We start from the raw sequence: 22,401 nt of genomic DNA on the forward strand, positions 1-22,401 counted from the left end.
GGCCTGGGTCTTGTGCATGAAAGCACGCGCTGCAAATTATTATGCGCCTCAAGTAAAAAAGACTTGACGCCTAAGCCACACTGAGTTCAAAATACTTTTTCATTTGGCTGACTGTCCGGTTAAACACAGCTCTCCATGTCAAGAGTTTGTTCCTCCCACCTCCTCATAGGCTGTTGCATCTGCATCGTCTTGATTGGCGAGTCCACCAAGCTATAATTGTTGAGATTGTTGGAGATGAGTTCAGTCTGACAGTGGATCCTAAATAGTAACCTTCACATAAAACGATGTCTTTGAAAATGGATGACATAAAAACTAAAACAATCGAGACAAATGGCGAGATAAACTGTGATAAAAGTTCTGTCTCGAAATCCACGTCAGATTCAAGGATAGCTTGTGGTGCGTGTCTTAGACTTTGGCGCAGCTGGTTACCCATCGGATACAAAGAAGAAATCGTGGAAGTTGTGAAATTAGCAGGACCTGTGGTAAGATTGCCGATTCCGCACTCCGTAGTAGGGGCCTACGTTTAACCCTTAGTGTCCAAAATCACCCGGTTGTGTGTTTAATTTGAAATATCTTTCGAAATAAGCAATGTCAACAACTGTTGTTCCATGAATTATCCTACAAACCTTGCCTTTAATTGATGGAATCAATGTTTTTTTGTTGAAACCAAAAAAATAACATTAAGTAGAGAGTTTATTCATTAATACCGTACATAGAGTGAAAAGCTACATTTGAAAACATTATATTGTCTTCCTGTCTTTTTCAGTATGCCTAAGTGTATGATGTGTATCGCATTGTACCTACTTTTGGTAATCATTCTGGATTTTGCTCGAGTTAACTATTACTGTAAAGTGTCAACGATCCTGCTTGCATCAGAACTGTATTCGGGTGGGGGTGGGGAGCATCGGCGTCATTAGGGTCGGTCTTTCACCAGGGTTTTGTGAAATTCTAATTCGATATTCAGACGGCGGTAAATTTCAAGAAATCTTTATTTACACCATCAGTGTTCTCCAGACTAGTTGTATTGACACGAAAGAAGTAAACCTACGTTTGACAGCCATTATTATTTGAGCTTTGCTTGTGGTTCAAAGTGGTTTAAAGTGCACAGGAAAAGGGCTACCGCTAGATAGACACATGACAGACAGTTATTACATGTCAGCAAGCTTACCGAAGCGGTCAGTGATTTAGAGACCATGGAATAAGTGCATCGTAATTGCGAAACGTGGAAACTTGCTAATTTCTGTTCTTTTGCATGAAAACGTCTGCAAAACTTGTAAACGTCTAAGGGCAAACACGTCCAGTGATTTCACTGTTCTGTAAATCTAACTAGCCGAAAACTGGGTAAACAACACTCGAACTTTACTTGGCAGAATCTCACGTGTACATCACTAGCATTTCGTCTCTCTCAAGACACGTAGTTAAATTCAGGAAGTGCTTACCACAATGCATTGTGGGTAACGTAGTTACTCTTAACTCATGAACTCACTGCTTGTCAATTACAGTAGTATTTTGACAAACAACATGCAGTAATGCAATTATGCATATCTAAATGCATCGAATACAAATTCCCTTTATGTAAATGAAATCAATATTCAAATAATAAACTCAAAGTGCTCTAGATGCCATATGTTAAACTTAAAAGTACAACATTCACCGTATTTTCATGTCATGTGATCACCTGGATGAGTGGCCGCCCATAAACCAGTCTGTTTCAAGCTGAATGATTTTTGAGGCTGTTATCCAGAGCGAAGTACAGTTGATTAGACTAAGCAGGGTTGCAGGGTTAAGGGCCTTGCTCTAGGGCCCAGAGGCTGTGCGGATCTTATTGAGGCTGGACCGGGGATTGAACCACAGACTTTGTGGGTCCCAGTCATGTACCTTAACCACTACGCTACAGGCCGTAGTTTCACAACCTTTATTGTTATGGGGGAAAAAATCCTACATTATGGCCAAAATGCAATCTGAGCCCAATTTGTACTCTTGTCTTAAAGGAATACACCAACATTTTGGGAAATATACAGTACTGTGCAAACGTTTTTGGCAGGTGTGAATAGTTTAGGTGTTAATAGTTTATTTTTTATCAATTAACAAAATGCATGAACAGAAGAAGTGAATGAACAGAAGAAAAATATAAATCAAATCAATATTTGCATCAAAACAGCATCAATTCTTCTAGGTATACTTGCACGCAGTTTTTGAAGGAACTCAGCAGGTAGGTTGTTCCAAACATCTTGGAGAACTAGCCACAGTTCTTCTGTGCATTTAGGCAGACTCAAATGCTTCTGTCTCTTCGTGTAATCTCAGACAGACTCGATGATGTTGAGATCAGGGCTCTGTGGGGGCCATACCATCACTTCCAGGACTCCTTGGTCTTCTTTACGCTGAAGATCGTTCTTAATGACATTGGCTGTATGTTGGGGTCGTTGTCCTGCGGCAGAATACATTTGGGGCCAATCAGATGCCTCCCTGATGGTATTGCATGATGGATAAGTGCCTGTCTGTACTTCTCAGCATTGAGGAGACCATTAATTCTGACCAAATCCCCAACTCCATTTGCAGAAATGCAGCCCAAACTTGCAAGGAACCTCCACCATGCTTCACTGTTGCCTGCAGACACTCATTCTTGTACCGCTCTCCAGCCCTTCGGCGAACAAACTGCCTTCTACTACAGCCAAATATTTAAAATTTTGACTCATCAGTCCATGACAACCATTTTTCAGCACCCTAGTTCCTGTGTTTTCGTGCATAGTTCAGTCGCTTGGCCTTGTTTCCACATCGGAGGTATGGCTTTTTGGTCGCAATTCTTCCATGGGAACTAAGCATGATGCGTCTCATTTGCTGCACTTTGGTTTCCTTGGCCAACCACTGTGTCCAAGCTCTGTTGTGCTTCTTCAACAGAGCTTGGAAAGCACATCTGGAAACCCCTGTCTGCCTTGAAATTTCTGCCTGAGAGAGACCTTGCTGATGCAGTCTAACTACCTTATGTCTTGTTGCTGTGCTCAGTTTTGCCATGGTGTATGACTTCTGACATTAAACTGTCTTCAGCAACCTCACCTTGGAAGCAGAGTTTGGCTGTTTCTCACCCAGTTTTAACCCTCCTACACAGCTGTTTCTGTTCAGTTCATGATTGTTTCAACCTACATATTAAATTGATGATCATTAGCCCCTGTTTGGTATAATTGTTTAATCACATACCTGACTATATGCCTACAAAATCCCTGACTGCATGTGTACTTAGAAGATTTGATGCTGGTTTGAAGGCAAAGGGTGGTCACACCAAATATTGATTTGATTTAGATTTCTCTTCTGTTCACTCACTTTGCATTTTGTTAATTGATAAAAATAAACTATTAACATAACAGTACTGTACCTTTTTTCCGACTTACCCAGACTTAGACGAGATGTGCATTTCATTTTCATTTTCACTGGGTCGGTTTCCATGTTAGCACAATGTGTTAGCTTAGTATAAAGACCGGAAGCCGATAGGAGTCAGTAGGCTACCTCCTTCAAAGCTGTCTTATTTACACAAGGTGTCATGTATTTGAAATGAGTGGTATTTATCTGGCAAGTGAATAACCACATGAACTGTCCACATTCTGGACTGACCCAATGGCAAAATATACTACTCGTTAAATGTGCTTCTGTCTAGCTACAATGGCAAGTCACTAAATTGTATTGTATGTTTTTTTGGTAGTTTTTACATTTTCCCTAATAACATTTGTGCAGAAAAGATAACTTTCAGTGATCTGTTGTTGCCCTAACTAATAATATTGGTAACATATTTTGACATCAATTTACATGCACAGGTTTCATTATGATCATAAGTTTTATTTTAATGTAATGCAATAAAAAAAAAATGCTTTACATTGCCTTTCAGTTGATGGTTTACTATTTACGAAGTGCACCTCCATGGTTGCTGCCATTGTTGTGTGATGTCAGATAATGGCTTCTCGTGAAGTCGGGGTAGATGGAATTGCCTCGAGTTTACAAGTAGGAACACTGACTTTGAATGCCGTTCCACTGTACTTTTTCGAGTAAGCGGTTGGAAAATCACAACTTCCAAGTTGGAATGCAGCATAAGATCCCCTGAGGTGGCAGGGGTGATAAAATGACAATTCCAGTGCATTGAGAACTCAGGACCATGGACAGCTTCTTTCTGTGAACAGCCAGAGACAATATAATCCAATGTAGTGGCGAGCATACACTGGGCCACAATCAGCCTCGAGACTCATTGCATACCTGCAGTTCATACTCAGTCGGGCGTTTTTAAAATCACTGTCAGCGTAGCTGTTTCCTAAATATGGGGCAAAACGTCTTAGGGCAAAGGCGTCCAGTGACATGAATCTCCAGTCTGTTTTTCCCATTAGGTAACAGGAGCTCAAACTCCACCCATGAATGCAGAGACCGATTTATGGATAGCCACCCATCCATTTCCATTTCCATTAATGGCATTTGGCAGATCCTCTTATCCAGAGAGACGTGCAGTTGATTAGACTAAGCAGGAGACAATCCTCCCCTGGAGCAATGCAGGATTGGGCCTTGCTCAAGGGCCCAACGGCTGCATGGATCTTATTGTGGCTGCACCGGGGATCGAATCACTGACCTTGCGTGTCCCAGTCATGTACCTTAACCACTACGCTACAGGCCGTCCAGTCGATCGCATGACACTTCCACGAAAATACGGAAACGTTAGCATACAAATATTACGGTACCTAACTTCGCTAGCTTGAACAATATGACGGACTTGGAGGACAAGTTTTTTTTTTGTGACGAAGAAATACAACTTTACAGTTTTAGGTGAAAACAAAAAGGTTATTTGTCTGCAGAACTTGATGTATTGTAGATAAAAGTAATTTTGTAAAAGTAATAATGAACACAAGGATCACTAGATCACAATTCAGATTTTCTATGAGCTGCTGCAAAGGGCAAAAGAGATTCAGGTTCTGCATGCAAGAAAATGAAAATCGTTTACATACGAGCAAATGATAATCAAGCCCATTGTCAAATTATGTAAAGCAGACTTTAATTGTGTATGACCATACTTGTATTCAGCCCTTTAAAACAAGCAAATTAAAAGGCCAAGTGAATTTGAAGAAACGATACAAAAAGCAATGACAAGTTAACATCTGTCTAAAATGAAAATTTGTGTAAAAAATAGGTAATGTTGCATCACATGTCACAGCGCAGTGCTAGCTTTATTACTTAGTTTTAATAAAATGCACACATGATTTCCTGTTCCTGTTTTTTCACAAATATGAATTTCATTTTTCCTGTATTACCAGGTCATCTCACAGCTCATGATCTACCTGATCAGCTTCATCAGTGCTGTGTTCTGTGGACATTTGGGAAAGGTAGAACTGGCAGGAGTGTCTCTAGCCATAGCTGTAAGTGTTGCACAGTTTCCACACACTGCTCACAGATTCAGTGATGAGATCAGTCACCTATGAACTACGTGACTCACACAACAAAATATTAATATAATACCAATATTTCATGTCATGTATGTTAATTTATATTTTTACTGTTTTTTCCAGGTGATAAATGTTACTGGGATATCTATTGGAGCTGGTTTAGCATCTGCTTGTGACACACTGATATCTCAGGTATGGGCTCCTTCAGCCATTTTGTTTCTTTAAAGGTACAATAGGTCATTTAACGGTCGAGAGGAATTGCAGCAAAAAATACAGCTATACGATGTTTTGGTACAGAGTGCCGGCCCGTCAACTGCATATTTTGAAACCCGAATTTCAGGACTGTAAACACAGGCAGAGAGTCAACATGCCAATGAGACTTTTTCAATGATAGGAAGGGATTTACAGTGGTCTTGAAACAATGTATTAACGCAATCTTACCTATTATCCCTTTAAGTGCTGTGAGAGCCATAATGGATCAGAGCTCATTCTAATTTCAGAAAACAGATTCACATACTGTGTCCAGTGTAGGCAGCTAATGAATGTAGGTATTGTAGATTCCTTGTTTGAGTCAGAGGGCCAGTTTCACAGACACAGATTAAGCTTAGTCCTGGACTACATACATCTCCTTTAAAAAAGGAATTTGTGCCAAAAGCCAAGTTTGGCCAGCTCACGTGGGGCAGCAATAATTGGCTCGCTGCTCCAGAGGGAGGGACTTGGCAGGGTTATTAGATCGCTGCACAATAAGCACCTCGGGCGCCTCGGAATCACGGCAACGGGCACGAGACGAGACGGCTTGAAGAAGGCGTGTCGCTGTCATTCGGGCCGCTGAGGGACGGGGTACGGGCGGTACATCTAATACGACTACCTCCAATTGAATCAGAGAAGGTACAATTGGCTACCAAATTGGGAGAAAAAGGGAAAAATCCGGAAAAAATTTATTTAAAAAAAAAAAAAAAAGAAAAAAAAAAAAAAAGAAAAGGAATTTGGTCTGGGACTAGGCTAAGCTGTTTCAGTGAAAATGGCCCAGAGTGAACTTACTGTGCGCACGGTGACTGAACCCACACCCTTCCCATGTCTGGGTGGAAATGTACATTTCATTAGTAGAAGTAGAAGTAGAAGTAGAAGTAGAAGTAGAAGTAGAAGTAGAAGTAGAAGTAGAAGTAGAAGTAGAAGTAGAAGTAGAAGTAGAAGTAGAAGTAGAAGTAGAAGTAGAATTTTTACAGAATGAATGCGCATAATAGGGCGTACATTCATGTAGGAAAAGCAATAAACTGTTTACATGTTGTATAGCAATAAAACCATCCAAGCGAACAAAACCGAGGTAATAATGAAACGCATAATTGTGAGAGTTAAAAATAACAGCACAGTCGATTAGAGATTATTGGATAGTGACGTGAGAGGTGCATCTTAAAGAGGTGCGTTTTCCATCTGCACTCGAATCTGGGGGCCATGTAGGGTTTGATCTTTTGGATGTATGCTGGGGCAGACCCCTTAACTGCCTGGAAAGCTAGCACCAATGTTTTGAATTTGATGCATGCCAGTGGAGGGAAGTGAGCAGGGGCGTGACGTGGGAATGTCTGGGGAGGTTGAAGCCCAGACGAGCTGCTGCATTCTGCACACACTCACTGACCTCTTTATTAAGTACAACTGTACACCAGCTCGTTAATGCTAATACCTAATTGGCCAATTACGTGGCAGCAACCCAAGGCATGCAGATATGGTCAAGAGGTTCAGCTGTGGTTCAGACCAAACATGGGAATGGGGAAGTCTGTATGCATGTTTGTATGTTTTGAACGCGCATATATCTGATACCATTGGCACACATCCCTCATTGCCATCTCCTTTCTATAGACGTTTGGGAGCAATAACCTGAAGAGAGTCGGGATCATTCTACAGAGAGGGATTCTCATTCTGCTGTTAGCATGTTTCCCATGCTGGGCCATCCTCATAAACACAGAGGCCATCCTTCTGGCTGTACGGCAGGATCCAGCGGTGGCCAAGTAAAACCTGAATGCTAAATTCCTTTTCTTTTATAACAAATGTATTTAATCCGGTTTGAGAAACGCTTCATTCTCATTAACCTGAACGACAGTATATCAGCCATGGATATTGACAGATCTGTCTGCCCCTCCTCCAGGCTCTCGCAGCTTTATGTGAAGATATTTATGCCTGCACTTCCAGTGAGTTCAACCAATCCATCACTTAAAACCCTTTGCAGTCATGAGAAATTTGGATCTCTTTTTGGATTTTATTTGCCGCCACTTCATCCGTTTAAAAATATTTCAATGTTTTTGTAGGCAGCATTCATGTATCAGCTACAGGGGAGATATCTGCAGAATCAGGTGAGTAAGCCTTCTGTAAGGGTAGCTTCCTGCTTCAGGCTGTCCGTTTGCACTGTTCCACTCAATCGAAAGTACTGCAGTAAATGTAGTGAAATTCTCATAATGCATCTGTTGCAAACTGATGTTTTGTAAATGCATGTTCAACATGGCCTCCTTGATTAATCCTGTCTGTGTTCTGTCTGACTCTTTATCTTTTAGGGTATCATTTGGCCCCAGGTCTTCACGGGAATAGCAGGCAATATTGTGAACGTACTGGCCAACTACATACTACTGTATGTGCTGGACCTGGGAGTGGCGTAAGTGCTGTCTTTCTTCTTCTTTTTTTTCTTAAGACAGGCAGTGGTGTATATTTAAATTATCACATCTAATGGGACCCCCTTAGCTTGATGAAGTCACAATATACCACAGCCTGGAGCGAGTTGCTTTTATAAAATGGCTACCAAATATGATAATATGAATATTGTAGACTAAATCCAATTAAAGCTGTTTTTATTAATGTCATTACAAGAAAGTAGCTCCCTGCTGCTGGCACATAGCGCCAGGCGGTTGCTATGCAACTTTAGCAAACTCTTTTGTTCTGCCAAACTAGCTAGCTAGCAAGCAAGCTAATGTTAGGGAGAAAAAACATTGTTGCAAGGTGACTGACGCCTTGGCTGCATGTAACCGTTTCCCATTTTCCTTGAACGACTGCTTGGCCACGGAGTGAACATTGAAATGGAGCAGTAAACAAGCATTAGAAGTCATAGCCATAGACAAGTTATGATCTGTTATTTTATCACTGCTCTTATCATATGCAGTTTCTCCTACGGGTTTTATAATGTCATTTTTGCTCTGCTGTGAGGATTGAACCTCTGAACCATTGCTATTGGTCCACTGTCTGCAGCGGGTCAGCAGCTTCCAATGCCATCGCCCAGTTCTCCTTGGCTGTGTTCCTGTTTGCCTACATCGTCTGGAGGGGCTTGCATATGAAGACCTGGGGAGGTGAACTCGCCAAACACTCCTTTATCCAATTCAAATATGTTGCCACAATTTTAAGAATGTACTTAATATAGCATATTGAATGGTACTTTATATATGATATTGTACATTTCAGGTAAGTTTTTATTTCAAAAATAAAAATGTCTTTATCAATAGTATGTGTAGTTAACCCCTTAACCCTTTAAGTCTGTTACCGCATCCTGTTACCATAGTGATTGAAAATTGCATTGCAAAAAAAAAAAGGAATTGATGCAAAAAATTTACTAAATTTAAATACAAAAGAAAAACACACCGGCCCAGCACAGGCTGGTGAGACTTAAGGGGTTAAATGCTGAAAATATTATCAGAACAACCTTCAAAAAAATTAAATCTCTCTTTCTTTCTCACTCCCTGTCACTCTAGGTTGGTCTGTTCAGTGTCTGCAGGAATGGGACACCTTCATCAATCTCGCCATTCCCAGCATGCTTATGCTCTGTCTGGAGTGGTGGACCTACGAAATTGGAAGTTTCCTGGCAGGTCAGAGGTCTTTTTATTCGTAATGAACAACTGGGGAAGCAATGGAAAAGCAGACTGGTTATACTCATTTGATGCAGTATGAGAACTTCACAACATCTGAATTTGTCTTTTTTTTCTTTTCTTTTTCCCCCTACATTCCAGGACTGATCGGTGAAGTTGAGCTGGGAGCACAATCTATAGCATACCAGATGGGCTCCATTTCATACATGGTGAATCCACCCTACAGCTCCAGTTTACAAGATACTCAAACCAACATGGTTAATCCCTGCTCTTCGAGATGTGCATTCCAATACCAAATGCTAAAAATTTACAATATTTGGTAGCATCCCTTGCTGTTGCTGGCTCTTGCACGTTTCTGGGAGTGCTCAGAATGTTAGGGTAACTGTTGCCAGTATGTACATTTAGTCCAGTTTCCTGGACTTCCCTTGAACACTGTCTTTGTCGTACTGTAGGAGCAGAGTATGAAGCATTTATTTGACCTTTTGCAGTGCTGCAGAGCAGATGAAAATGTAATTGTCATGAACAATGTGAGTTAAATGTATTCCTCCATACGATTGTCAGTAGAAAAATAAATAATAAATAAATTCAAATTGGTAGTTTAATATAGAGGAACTAGTGGGTCTGTTCCCCAAGTACAGATCCACAAGAACCAATAACTGAGGGAAAATGTCAACACTTATAGCCAGTCCCTCAATGGAAACAGGGGACCAAATGGACATTGCCAAAAATCTGAAAACGCATCGCAGGAAGTGGGGAGAGGGTGATTAGATCTGGTGGGGGGAGGAACAAGTTGTGGGAAATTGGACTGAGGGAAGGGGTAGAGGAGATAACGCAAATGTACTGATCAAATAAGTACATTTCACAGTATCGGGAGGCTAAATAGGGTTGTAGATTGACCAACTACAATGTGAGGTACTTCAGGGGGGAGGGGGGCTTGGCTGTACTGAGCTTGGCTTCCATGTTTTCCAACAATGCATCTCTGTCAGTTCCCTCTAGGGTTTTCTGTAGCTGCCAGTGTCCGTGTGGGCAATGCACTGGGTGCTGGGAAGACCGCTCAGGCCCAGCTGTCCGGCAAGGTGGCTGTAGTCTGTGCTGGTAAGAATTGGTGAAAGGGCATTTCTCCGTATCCGCCTGTTACATGCAATATAAGCATACACATTTCAATATTTCAATTATCGACGGTTAAAGACGGTCAGACAATCAACCTCTGATTATAGCACAGAGATGGGTAACTGCTGAGTGTCTCTGTGCTGTGCAAGATTACTAATTTTGTCTGCTACCACTTTAATTCAGAGAGGTTGTAATTTGGTTTTAGATTCTATTCCATTCCATTCAGAGTGGTTATAATCTGGTCATTTATTCCATTCTATTCAGAGGTCATATTCTGGTCATTTATTCCATCGCATATGGAGAGGTCATTATATGGTTTTTCCATTGGTTCTAGTGTGGTTGTAATCTGGTCATGTATTGCTCTCAATTCAGATCAGTCATAATGTGGTAACGATTCCATTCCCCTGATAGTTCATCCAGACTCCTTCACTGAGGTATTCTGGTATTCTCACTGCTCAGACCTACTCTAGAAATAGTTTTATGAACTCACATGGCAATGTTTTCTGTTCAAATGATTAAACATAGTACATTTTGTGTTCAGGATTAAGTGCAGACTGAAGTTCCAATTGTGCTAAACTTTCTTTCTTTCTCTGCATGCAGCAATAGTCTCATGTTTTGTGGCTTTAACCATCGGGAATCTGAAGAATGTGATCGGCTATATTTTCACAAATGACACGTGAGTATTTTTAAGTGTATAATGTACTCGCGTGTCTTTTTGGACCATGACTTTATAGAACATATTTGATAACATTATATATGAACGTAACTTTCTCATACTTTTTTTTTCCGTACGAACGGCTCATGAGTGACTTGTCAGATTCAACATGCGCCCCTAACTTCAGAAAATGGTCCTAATCCAGTATATACACTCAGTGAGCACTTTATTAGGTGTTTATTACTTCTTTTTTAGACTTATTGGTCTTCTGCTGCTGTAGCCTATCCACTTAGAGGTTTGACGTGTTGTGTGTTCAGAAATGCTCTTCTGCATACCACTGTTGTAATGTCTGCTTATTTGCGTTACTGTCACCTTCCTGTCAGGTTTGACCAGTCTTGCCTTTCTCCACTGACCACTCTTATTAACAAGGCATTTTGCCCGTAGAACTGCTGCTTATTGGATGTTTTTTATTTTTCCACACCATTCTCTGCAGACTAGAGATTATCATTCTGTTGTGCATGAAAACCCCAGGAGATCAGCAGTGTCTTAAAGATACTTAAACCACCCTGTCTGGCACCAACAATCATTCCACCGTCAAAGTCACTTGGATCACAAACCACCCTGTCTGGCACCAACAATCATGCCACGGCCACCTGATTTTATGCATTGCACTGCTGCCACACGATTGGCTGATTAGATCATTGCATGAATAAGTAGGTGTACAGTCATATCTAAAAGTGCTCAGTGAGTGTACGGTACTGTAGGCAGGTTCCATTGGATAGATGGCCAATGGGACTAACAAGAGCAAGGTTAAGTAGTCTACCACGTAGACGGTACCTGCTTCGGTAGACTGCGGTTCATTCATTTTTGGCAAAGCATAACAATATAGTGGACCGTTGATACTTTAGTCTTATTCCTCCCAAACAGTCAACTAAAACATGTTTCTGAAAACATCTGGGGCAAGAAATAAGCAATGCAGTTGCTGAATCTTATATTTCATCTGCAAGGCCGAATGGAATGCGTTGTTTGTGATTGGTATGACAGGTCGGGACCACTCTTAAATCTTGTTCATACCTAAGAAAAAATAGTGAATGCACCAAATTCTCTTTAATCACTCATGCACATGATTGAAGAACAAATCTGTTCATGAATCTGCCCAATGTTTTGACCTTTCACATGAATAATAACCATAGTACTGTATGTGTAAGATATGCTAGTATATTCTCTTTAGCTATTATTGGATGTTAATTGGTGATGAATTCAGTTGTGTTCACAAGCAATGGTGTACTTTGTATACATGTGAAATTAGATATTAACTCAACGTATAGTTAACCTTGGCCCATAGTTTTGAGGCATTCCCTCACCACGGCAAGGTTTTCAAGTGTAACAATGTCAGTCCATTTCTACAGATCGCTTTGCTTTGGTTTTCATTTTCTGCAGCAATGGCTATTCCTGGCTGCACTGCAGGGGGAAAAAACACTGATTAAATTGCATTGTGTCCAGTTTCACATGCATACAATATGTCATGTATATGTCATAGGCACAATTCCACATTACCTACAGTACTTTATTTGCTTTCAATTTGTGTCTTGGTCTTATTGTTAAAGGAAAGGGAATGTATGTAAATACTTGCACGTTTTCACATTCGAGCACACACAAACGGCATATTTGTTTAAAAGAATTGCTTTATCTTTCAAAATGAACAGAGTTGTGATGTCACTCTTACTCTCATTCTCATTCTCACTCTCTGCACAGGGAAATTGTGGCCAGGGTAAAGGATGTCATGGTGTTGTATGCCTCCTTCCATCTCTTTGACTGCATGGCGGTGAGTGACTTTTTTATGAATTATCTTAACTTTTAGATTAACTTTAATTTGAATGGGCTTATTTAATAAAACTTCATACACTTACCAAGAACTTTATTGGGAACATTTTTACTTTATTACACCTACGTATTCATGCAATTATCTAATCAGCCAATTCTGTGGCAGCGGTGCAATGCATACAATCATGTAGATACGGGTAAGGAGCTTCAGTTAATGTTCACATCAACCATCGGAATGGGGAAAAAATTTGGGACAGGGTAGTTTGAGTATCTGAGAAAGTGCTGATCTCCTGGGATTTTCACACACATTAGTCTCTAGAGTTTGCAAAGAATGGTGCAAAAAACAAAACCAAATCCACTGAGCAGCAGTTCTGCAGACCGAAATGCCGTGTTAATGAGATTGGCCATTCACCTCTGGCCTGACTGGTCAAAGCTGACCGTAACGCAAATAAGAACACATTACAACAGTGGTATGCAGAAGAGTGTTATATAATAAAGTTAATAAAGTGTTTGGTGAGTGTATATAAAGTGGGGTACAAAAGTCTGAGACCACATTGAAAATCTAGGATGTCATTTTTATGTAATCCTGGAAATAAACAAAGAAAGTTAGTTACTTGACATCATTTTAAAGAACTACTTGAAGAGCAAGGAGTGCTGCACAATCCACAATCACCTGATCTCAACTGCATTGAGCATTTAAGGGGGGACCTGAAGGCTGATAAAAGCCAAGCATTCAGTAGAATCACAAGATGCTCTTTGGAACACTGTCAAATAATGCTGGGATGACATGGATCATCCATATTAGCACACATTTGTGGAGTCCATTCCAGATTGAGTTCATGTTGCTATTAAAACAAAAGGTGGACATACCAAATACTAAGAACTTCTGAAATTTGCATACATGTTTCACTCAAACTCTTATGCTGAATAATATAATTAGTATTGAAAAAATTGTATTCAATTAGAAAAGAATGCAAAATGGAACTTCAGATTCTCAGACTTTTGGACCCTACTGTATATATAAAGGATAAATTGTAGTCGTGCAGACCTTCAAATACATGTATTTTATAAAAATATAGACGGAGACAAAACAGAAAATGCACGCAATGCGAAGTGCATGTCACGTCTAAATAGAATTTTCATTATTCCTTCAGATTACCGCTTAACTTGTGTCCTCTGAGTGAACGCCTTCCCCACCCCCCTTCTCAGCTTTCTGAGCCTGTCTCCGTAGAGAGCCCAGGGGGTGTGGGTTAGCCCCCGCCTATTCCGGTTTCCTCCCGCAATGTAAAGACCTGCAGGTCAGGCTACTGGGGGCCGCTCAGTGTGCTCAGTGTGAACCTACCCTGTATAAATAAAGGTTAAAAAACAATGACGCATTTGATATTCTTCAATTACTGATTTGACTGTGTTGGCAATGAATCTATGAGAACACAAACTAATGCAAATATAGTTCTGACATAACATTTTCTACAGTTACATTTTATGCTGGACACACTGGCTGACTAGAACGTTCTCTGCAAACAAGTGTAATGTTTACTGTATCTGCCTTGCCCAGTGCACTGCTACAGTGGATCTTCTACAGAATGAATAGAATTCACAGAGTATTTTGAGAAGTGCGATGAGTTTGACCTCTTGTATACTTATGGTCTATATACTTTGTACCCTTTGGATAGGTGACTAACCCTTTTTCTGCCCAAGGAGTGAAAGTTAATGTGAAAGCCTACAACTGACTTTCACATGTTCAATTTTTCATGGACGTCACTCTAACCAGTCTCATCTGGTTTCCAGTGTCTACAGTTAAAAAAAACTTAAAAAAACAAAGGTCTGCATTTGACGATTATTTAACCAGGAGTTTCAACAGAGAGCTTCATTTGTATTTGCGGTGACAGCCGGGGGGGGAGGAAATGGGCTTGCATTGCAAATCAGACCGTTTCTGCTGTAGTCCGGTTCTTTGTGGGGATTTTACCAACACCCCTACTTTTACAACAAGTAGGTTTGTTTAGGAGGTCTCCAATTCAAATGCTAGCCAAATCCACACCTAGTTAACATACAAAGTTAGGTCATTCTGTGAAAAATCAACCAGAGGTGTGGTAGTTCATAAATGCTATGGTCATTCATCAATGCTAAATCATGCCGCTTGGCTTTTTTTTTTCTTCAATATTTGATGGCTTACTACAACAGCATGACTTGATGTATGATTCCAAACTCCTAAGACTGGTAGATATTTTGGTGAACAGCCACAAGGAAAAGTCAAATCGATAATTTATTCCAAAATTATACAATGCAAAATTTGGGTCTGGCCAGAAAGTAGCTGGTAAGGTGGCAAGTTTCCTATCACAATGAAACAATGTAGTGTAGTTCAAAAAGTATAGTAGTCCTAATTATGTAGACTAAATTGAGTCGATACTGCTATGTCTTGGCATGTTTTGATAATTTCAAAGAAAAGCTTAATTTACAATAAAACCTATTTTGAAGGCTTGAAGGCTACATTAGCGCCACTTGGTGTATAGTATCCAATACTAGTATGAAATACTAGCAAATATCCTGGTTAAGAGCAGTCACAAACAAAGTGAAGTCAAATGGATCATTTATGAAAAAATTATACAATGCCAAAATTGGGTCAGGTCAGAAAAAGTATTAAATGTTCAACCAAGTAGATGGTAAGGCATAAAGTTTCCAATCAATGTGAAACTTTGTTTTTCAAAATGTATAATAGGTCTACATATGTACAAAAAATGTTGTTGATGCTGTAATGCATTTGTATGTTTTGATTGGTTGAAACAGGATCTCAAATTACAGTTTGTTCTTAACCAAAATATCTCCTAGTCTTTTAAGTTTGGAAGTCATACACCAAGTCGTGCTGTTGTAGTAAGCGATCAAATACTGAAACCAAAATAAGCAAAGTGGCAATATTTTAGCATTTATGAATGACCTTTTGAGTTCATAATCTGAAACTAGATAAAGTATGTCAGACTACATGTTTTCAAGTTTTTCCTAATGCCAAATGCCAATGAATTCACACTAAGCTGGAGCAAAATTGGAGTGGCCAACTGCCACACCTCTGGTTGATTTTTCACACAATGACCCAGCATATAGGGTTAGCTTCAGCTGTCATCCTAAGCAATCGGTGTGAAGTAATAACATGAACGTGGTGAGAATTCATTTAATTTTCCACTATTACCCCAGTCTCACTTGTCTTTTCAGGGCGTAACGGGAGGAATCGTGAGGGGGGCTGGGAAGCAGGCGATTGGGGCAGTTTGTAACCTGGTGGGGTACTACTTTATAGGCCTTCCCATCGGAGCATCCTTGATGTTTGCTGCACATTTGGGGATCATAGGTAAGGATATAAGCACTGCTGTTTATCTATCCTGTGTTCTAGAGGGCTGTGTTTTCACCGCCCCATAATCTATTCTCAGTTAAGATTGGGATCAGGTGGCGCAACAGGCTAAGACGCAGCGGACTTGCGGTTGCAGTTGCACTGCAGTTGCACACTGGGGACCGGGGTTCGATTGCCGGTCCTGCCAAAAGCCAAGTTTGGCCGGCTCACATGGAGCAGCATAATTGGCTCGCTGCTCCAGAGGGAGGGACTTGACAGGGTTAGTAGATCGCCGCACAACAAAAAGCACCTCGGGCGCCTTGGAATCACGGAAGACGAGCATAAGACGAGACGGCTTAAGGACGGCGTGTCGGGCCGCCGACGGACGGGGTGTGGGCGGTGTATCTAATACTAGCTCTAATTGAATCAGAAAAAAATATTCAACGTAAAAAAAAAAAGGTTGGGATCAGTTCCATTTCACTTCAACTTCAATATCTGAATATCTGGAATTTAGATCAATTTAAATATTCCCCATACTGTTCTATGGTTCAATTAATTGAATTTCAAATAATTTATTGAATTGATCAAACTGTAATGGAATTGACCCCATCCCTCTCTCTTTTACTGCCTGTCTCTACCCATCTTTCTATCTATTTTGGTCTAACCTCTGTAATCATTCTAGACTAATTTTTTATTTCTGTTTTCTTCCTTTTGTGTACTCAGTGAGCACTTTATTAGGTCTTTTTTAGACTAAGATGCTCTTCTGCATACCACTGCTGAAATGTGCATTACTGTCACCTTCCTGTCACAATTCTCTGCAAACTCCAGAGACTACAGTTTGAGATACTTAAACCACCCTGTCTGGTGGTTTACAATCATTCACTTAGATCAAAGTCACTCAGATCACATTTCTTCCCCATTCTGCCATTTTGTCTGATAAACCCCTGAACGTCTTGACCACGTCTGCATGCTTTTATGCATTTAGCTGCTGCCACATGATTGGCTAATTAAATATTTGCATTAACAAGTTGGTGTACAGGTCTACCTAATAAAGTGCTCAGTGAGTGTATATCGTCTGTTCATTTGGTGTCTTGTAGATGTATTGAGCAAGCCAAGTGACATCAGCTCTCCCCCTTCTCCCCACCCCACCAGGGTTGTGGGTAGGCTTCTTGTTTTGTGCCTTTATGCAGGCTCTGTTCTTCATCATATTCCTGGTAAAACTCAACTGGAAGAAAACCACTCAGGAGGTGAGCACCCCCACCCCATTCCTCTTTTTCCCTCACGCACAATCTCTTTCTCTTCCCTTCTGTCTTTATTTCTGTTAATTCATTACAGTAAACTCAAGGTTTCTTTGTCGTCACCTGAATGTCAGCAGCAGTTTAACCAAAGCCACTAGAACCTGTGGCTCTCTGGGACCACAACCAGACACCTCTGCCTTATGCTATAGTAGAAATTAGTTTGTCCAATTTTGTATGCATAGCATTTATCTTGCATTGGAAATACAGGATTTCGTCGAATTAAACAACTTTTGTCAACCATATGTGTATATGTGAGTTTAGTGATGAGAATGTGTGTGCTCATGCATTAATGGGGCTGTGTTGCTAGGCGTTGATTCGGGCTGGAGCGCAGCCCTCTGCCGATGCAGAGGAGAGTGCAGCAGAGCAGGGCCCTGCCCTGGATAAACTGGGCTCCTCCCAGGGTAAGAGTCCCCACACCCAAGTCTGCCAACCTGTGCTTGTCTAAAAGTATCGAGCATGAATGATGATTACAGTGATTTACGGAAATCATTTGCTGCTTAGGTTATACTTGTATCTGTGTATGTCGTGTGTAATATTTGTATTGTCGGTTATATAATGATGGATTTGTAGCGGCAGCAGTATAAGTATCTACAGAATGTCTGTAAATATTATCTAAATGTACTATACTTGTATATAATTTACATGATATGTAATATTTAATTATATTGGCAGCAACGTGGCAAGAATGAAGATTATTAGTAGCCATGGTGCTAGTTTTATATACAGTATATGCACTGGAATGGATATAATTATATGTAATGTGTAATTGTATTTCTTGTTCTTGTCGCAGTGATAATGTGTTAATGTGGTACTGTGTTGCAGCCCTAACTCTGGAGGGCCAGGAGTGTGAGGGCTTCTCTTCAGGCAGCAGCAGGGACCTGGAGAGGCTCAGCGGGGACGGAGGGGAGGCTGAGGATGGGGATCAGCAGGCCCGCAGCGCAGCAGGTCAGGTGCTGTCTATCAGGCAGCTGGTTCTGCGGCGGCTGCTGGTCACCTTCGGAATGCTGCTCCTATTGGCTGCGGGAATCACTTGCAGCATCTTGCTCCCACCCCTTCTCAAGTAAAGGGCCTGAGCCAAGCTGGGCCACGGACTGGGACAGGGACTCGGATAACCCTGAACAGGCTGGGATAGAGACTCGGATAACCCCTGACCTCAGCGAGCACCACTCCACCAATTCCCTCTGAGACTGCTGGACTGACAGACCGGTCAGATCACAGGCTTCCCAGAAGGGGTTCATTTATTATTATTTTTAATCTTTTAATTGATTCACAAGTTAGGATGGAAAAAGTCTGAAAGGGACTTAACCTTTTTAATGTCTTTTTTTTTGTTGTTGTTCTTGTTTCTTGTTGATTCATTTGTTTTTACACTTGAATGACTCCGACATGTTGAAAGTAAAATAAAACCAGAAAACAGCTGTCTACTGGTTTTGATCAAGTTTTGTTTTATAATTTAGTCGATTTGCAGGTGCTTATATTCAAAATGATTTTAAAAAGTGCATTTAGCCTGAGCAAATTCCAGTAGAGCTAGCAATCGTCAGAGTCTGGCGCTATTGTAAAGGTGCATGCATGCCTCAAGCCCTCCAAAATAACAGCGGAGGGTTGATTATATTTATTTCTTTATTTATTGTTTTTAGAAGCTTTTTGCAAGGTGGAGCATCACAGGGCAGCCTGTAGCCTAGTGACTAAGGTACATGACTGGGACCCGGAAGGTTGGTGGCCAAGCCCAATACAATCTACAGCTATTGGGCCCTTGAGCAAGGCCCCTAACCCCACATTGCTCCTGGGGGGGCTTATCCCCTGCTTAGTCTAATCAACTAAGTCACTTTGGATAAAAGCATCAGCTAAATGACAAATTACAATTATAATTTAAGAAGGCCTTTTTACTCATGTGTTTGTTCTTTCATGTGCAATTGCTAGTTTAGTTCAGCTACATATTGATATAGCAAAAGCCCCTGACTTGACCATGAGCCACCATGAACACATTTATGGCTCAAATAAGATGAGCAGTCACATGACATAGTGTATGTATTCTTCTTTTTCAAAATATTTTATTTGTACAGGAAATCACAATTGTTTTAACAGTAAATACTGTATTACAGTAAGTTAAATTAAGGCCTATTATGTGGTTTTTTCCTGATTTTATTTATTTTTGTTCTGATAATTACTCTCATCCTGTCTGGTGGTGAAGTCTTGCAAATACCTTTAATACTGGCACAAAGACAGAAGTGGACAGTTGGCATTCTTGTGGTTGAAATTGGCAATAGTTTAATCCTAAGAGAATAAACACAATTTTGCTCTTTCACCTGTACAGCAGAGTTCTAATCGCTTGGAGCTATACTGCTTTTCTTGTTTTTGAGTAACAGTACTTCCAGCTGGTACAATGCATCTACTTCTTAATAATTAACTTCATTTTGCTCAAAGGATATTCCGTGGCAGACAAATAGTGAGGACCAACTGTCTGAGAAAAGTCCTGATTACTCCTTGATAAATTACACTCCATATTCGAGAATACAAACCAAAATTTAAACACATTTCCAAAACCCTCATATGAAGTGGGAAGCTATGTGAATATCTAGTTTGTTCACCATAAAGTGAGCACTTCTCTATTCGTTATCACATCCTTTATTCCATTCAAATGTTAACAAATGTGTGTTCCTAAAGCTCAACGTGCAAATATCTAACATGACCAAATCTCGATCATATCTCTGTTGTCACTGTATTATTAGCACTGTTTCTTGTATTGCCTGTTCATTTCCCTTAACAATGATGTCTTATTTGTAAGGATAATGTATTTGTGGGATGAGCAGCACAGCTGATTATGTGGGTGGGGTCCCAAGTGAAATGTGCCAAATGTCCAAGCCAATGTCAAACAGTGTATTCTCCTGTTGATTTTGACTATTGTTTTGAGTTGCTTGGGGGATTGGATGCATTTTGAATGGCACCGCGTGACCAGGCTGCTGACCAGGCTGCTGACCAGCTTGAGGAGGAGGTGCCAGGCTGTTGTGGCTGTGTATGGTTCTTCCACCCACCACTGAGGCTCCTGACTGTTCAATGAATAAAGCATACAATTAGCAATATGTCTAGTTTGTTCCTTGTTACTGATAAAGAGTTCAATCATCCAATCCCACAAACGACTCTTAACAATAGTCAATAGAATACGAAGTATAACCAGAGCATCAAAATTGTATTAGCCTTTTGATAAACAATCAGTTCTTGTTGATAGGGTCCTTAAGACTTCCACACTGCATTTAGACCCTTGTTCTATAACTCTGCCCCAGTTTTAGTTTGTTAATGGTGTCATCTTTGTCTGAATTTCACTACTGGACTGAGGGGTCCTGCTTTGAATACATTGAGGAGTATATTGTGCGAATCAGAAATATTAACGGCTGTATTATTACTGCAAGCAACTTGCTATGAGGCAGCAAAATATAAACGTGTGCAAGAAGGTACAGTAAATGCAAAGCACCGTAGGCCTATAATTTGATAATCTAAGTGTAAGTTGAACAACTATGTTCAGCCCACTATTATACATTCCTTATCCTAACCACAACAAATATTTAAATTGAACTAATTGTGCAGACAAATGAAAAATCATAAAAAACTGACATTGTTGTGTACCTGGTATTTTAGGTAAGTCTACAATCACACTGTCGGATTTTTTAAACTAGACAAATCTGAAAATGAGATGGCTATGATTCATGGTTGGCTAGCTAGCTCATAACCGCAAGCTAACTATTGAGCAATATATTTGCCTTTTAATTCATTATTCATGCTCCTTCTGTCACATGGTACATCAAATTAATTTCAATATTAGTATTTTCCTAAGATAAAACTCAAGTTCATTTTGTACAATGCTGGAAGCTATGTGTCACTTTGTGCACATCAACTATTCTGTTGTATTGTGTTGCTTATTCCACAATGTCTGCTCTCGCTGGAATAGACATTCCCTATGAAATGTGATGTCATAATGACGGGGCGAGGGGGGGACTTCTTTTGCAAGGGAAATGTAGTCTTCATGACATCGGCAGGGACGTGTTGAGAGGTGGGGCTGGGGTGGAGGAGTTGCTCCAGCTGAGGGTGAGGTTGCTCTGTGGGGGCATGTCTGGAGGTGGGAGGCCCAGGTGAGCTGCCACCCCAGCAACCAGGATTAAGATGGCTGCCAGCATGGTCAGGCCCCGCCGCAGGACCAGCTGGGTGACAGAGAGAAGGGCCTTGGGTTCAGCGAGCCCATCAGCATCCCCCGCTTCCTCCTGTGTCCTGCTGGGCCCCACGAGGGCTGCCCTGCCCTGCTCTTGGGTGCTTACTGGAGAGTAACCGCTCGCCTTGTTCTTGTCATTCACGGTCTGTGTCTAAAAGAAGATGGACACCACATTACTGTGCTATATCCACCATTTCTAATTGGTTACACTGATATCAGCATTTTTGCTTTCCATCAGATCTTATCAGAGTTAAAATAGTATTTGTTTTCTTATCAAATAATTTTCTGTGCTCTATTGATCTAGCCTGGTGCACATGAGCCTGTAAAGAGGGACAGATGGGCCGATTTATACTTTTGGGATCATTTCATTTGTTTCAGTACACCAGCCAAGCTTAGTCAAATTAATACAAATATTTGAATCCGAAACAAATACGTTCCCAGGTCTGCTTTCTATAGAGTTTATTGGAAGAGTTTCCAGTCCAGGTAGTAATGGTAGTGCCCCCTGGGGTTTATTTGAATGTGTCACACGAGGATAACCACCCCCCCTTAATCCTCCCCTATAACTCTTGACCCATAGTTTGCGCCGCTGGCCTACAGGCACGACAATGCAAATATTTGATTAACGTCCGGTTTACTTCAATTAGACTGCGTTTTGAGGACTATTAGACTATTTCAGGTTATATTAATTTACCTACGTTAACGTTAGTTAGCTAGTTTTCTTTTATAAGGTGATGTTATCGAAGCCGTTAG

General features: G+C 40.7%; 2 protein-coding genes across 2 annotated transcripts in view; one reads left to right on the top strand and one right to left on the bottom strand.

The window, feature by feature from the left end:
* On the top strand, nt 1-20,530 carry LOC133132833 (multidrug and toxin extrusion protein 1-like). Its single transcript, XM_061248589.1, has 17 exons — nt 1-482; nt 5,283-5,384; nt 5,535-5,603; nt 7,266-7,414; nt 7,552-7,594; nt 7,712-7,756; nt 7,955-8,052; nt 8,640-8,737; nt 9,137-9,250; nt 9,392-9,459; nt 10,237-10,345; nt 10,961-11,036; nt 12,771-12,840; nt 16,044-16,176; nt 17,308-17,402; nt 17,761-17,854; nt 18,276-20,530. Exons 1-17 carry the CDS (start codon nt 285-287, stop codon nt 18,515-18,517), a joined length of 1,803 nt encoding a protein of 600 aa, XP_061104573.1. The 5' UTR covers nt 1-284; the 3' UTR covers nt 18,518-20,530.
* slc47a1 (solute carrier family 47 member 1) overlaps nt 19,495-22,401 on the bottom strand; it is a 20,663-nt gene continuing 17,756 nt past the window's right edge. The window contains exon 18 of the mRNA XM_061248588.1: nt 19,495-21,802. Within this exon, the coding sequence (XP_061104572.1) occupies nt 21,467-21,802 (336 nt within the window). The 3' untranslated portion in view covers nt 19,495-21,466. The remainder of the gene's footprint in view (nt 21,803-22,401) is intronic.

The sequence above is a fragment of the Conger conger genome, chromosome 7 (genome assembly GCF_963514075.1).
Source record: "Conger conger chromosome 7, fConCon1.1, whole genome shotgun sequence".
Lineage (NCBI taxonomy): Eukaryota > Metazoa > Chordata > Actinopteri > Anguilliformes > Congridae > Conger > Conger conger.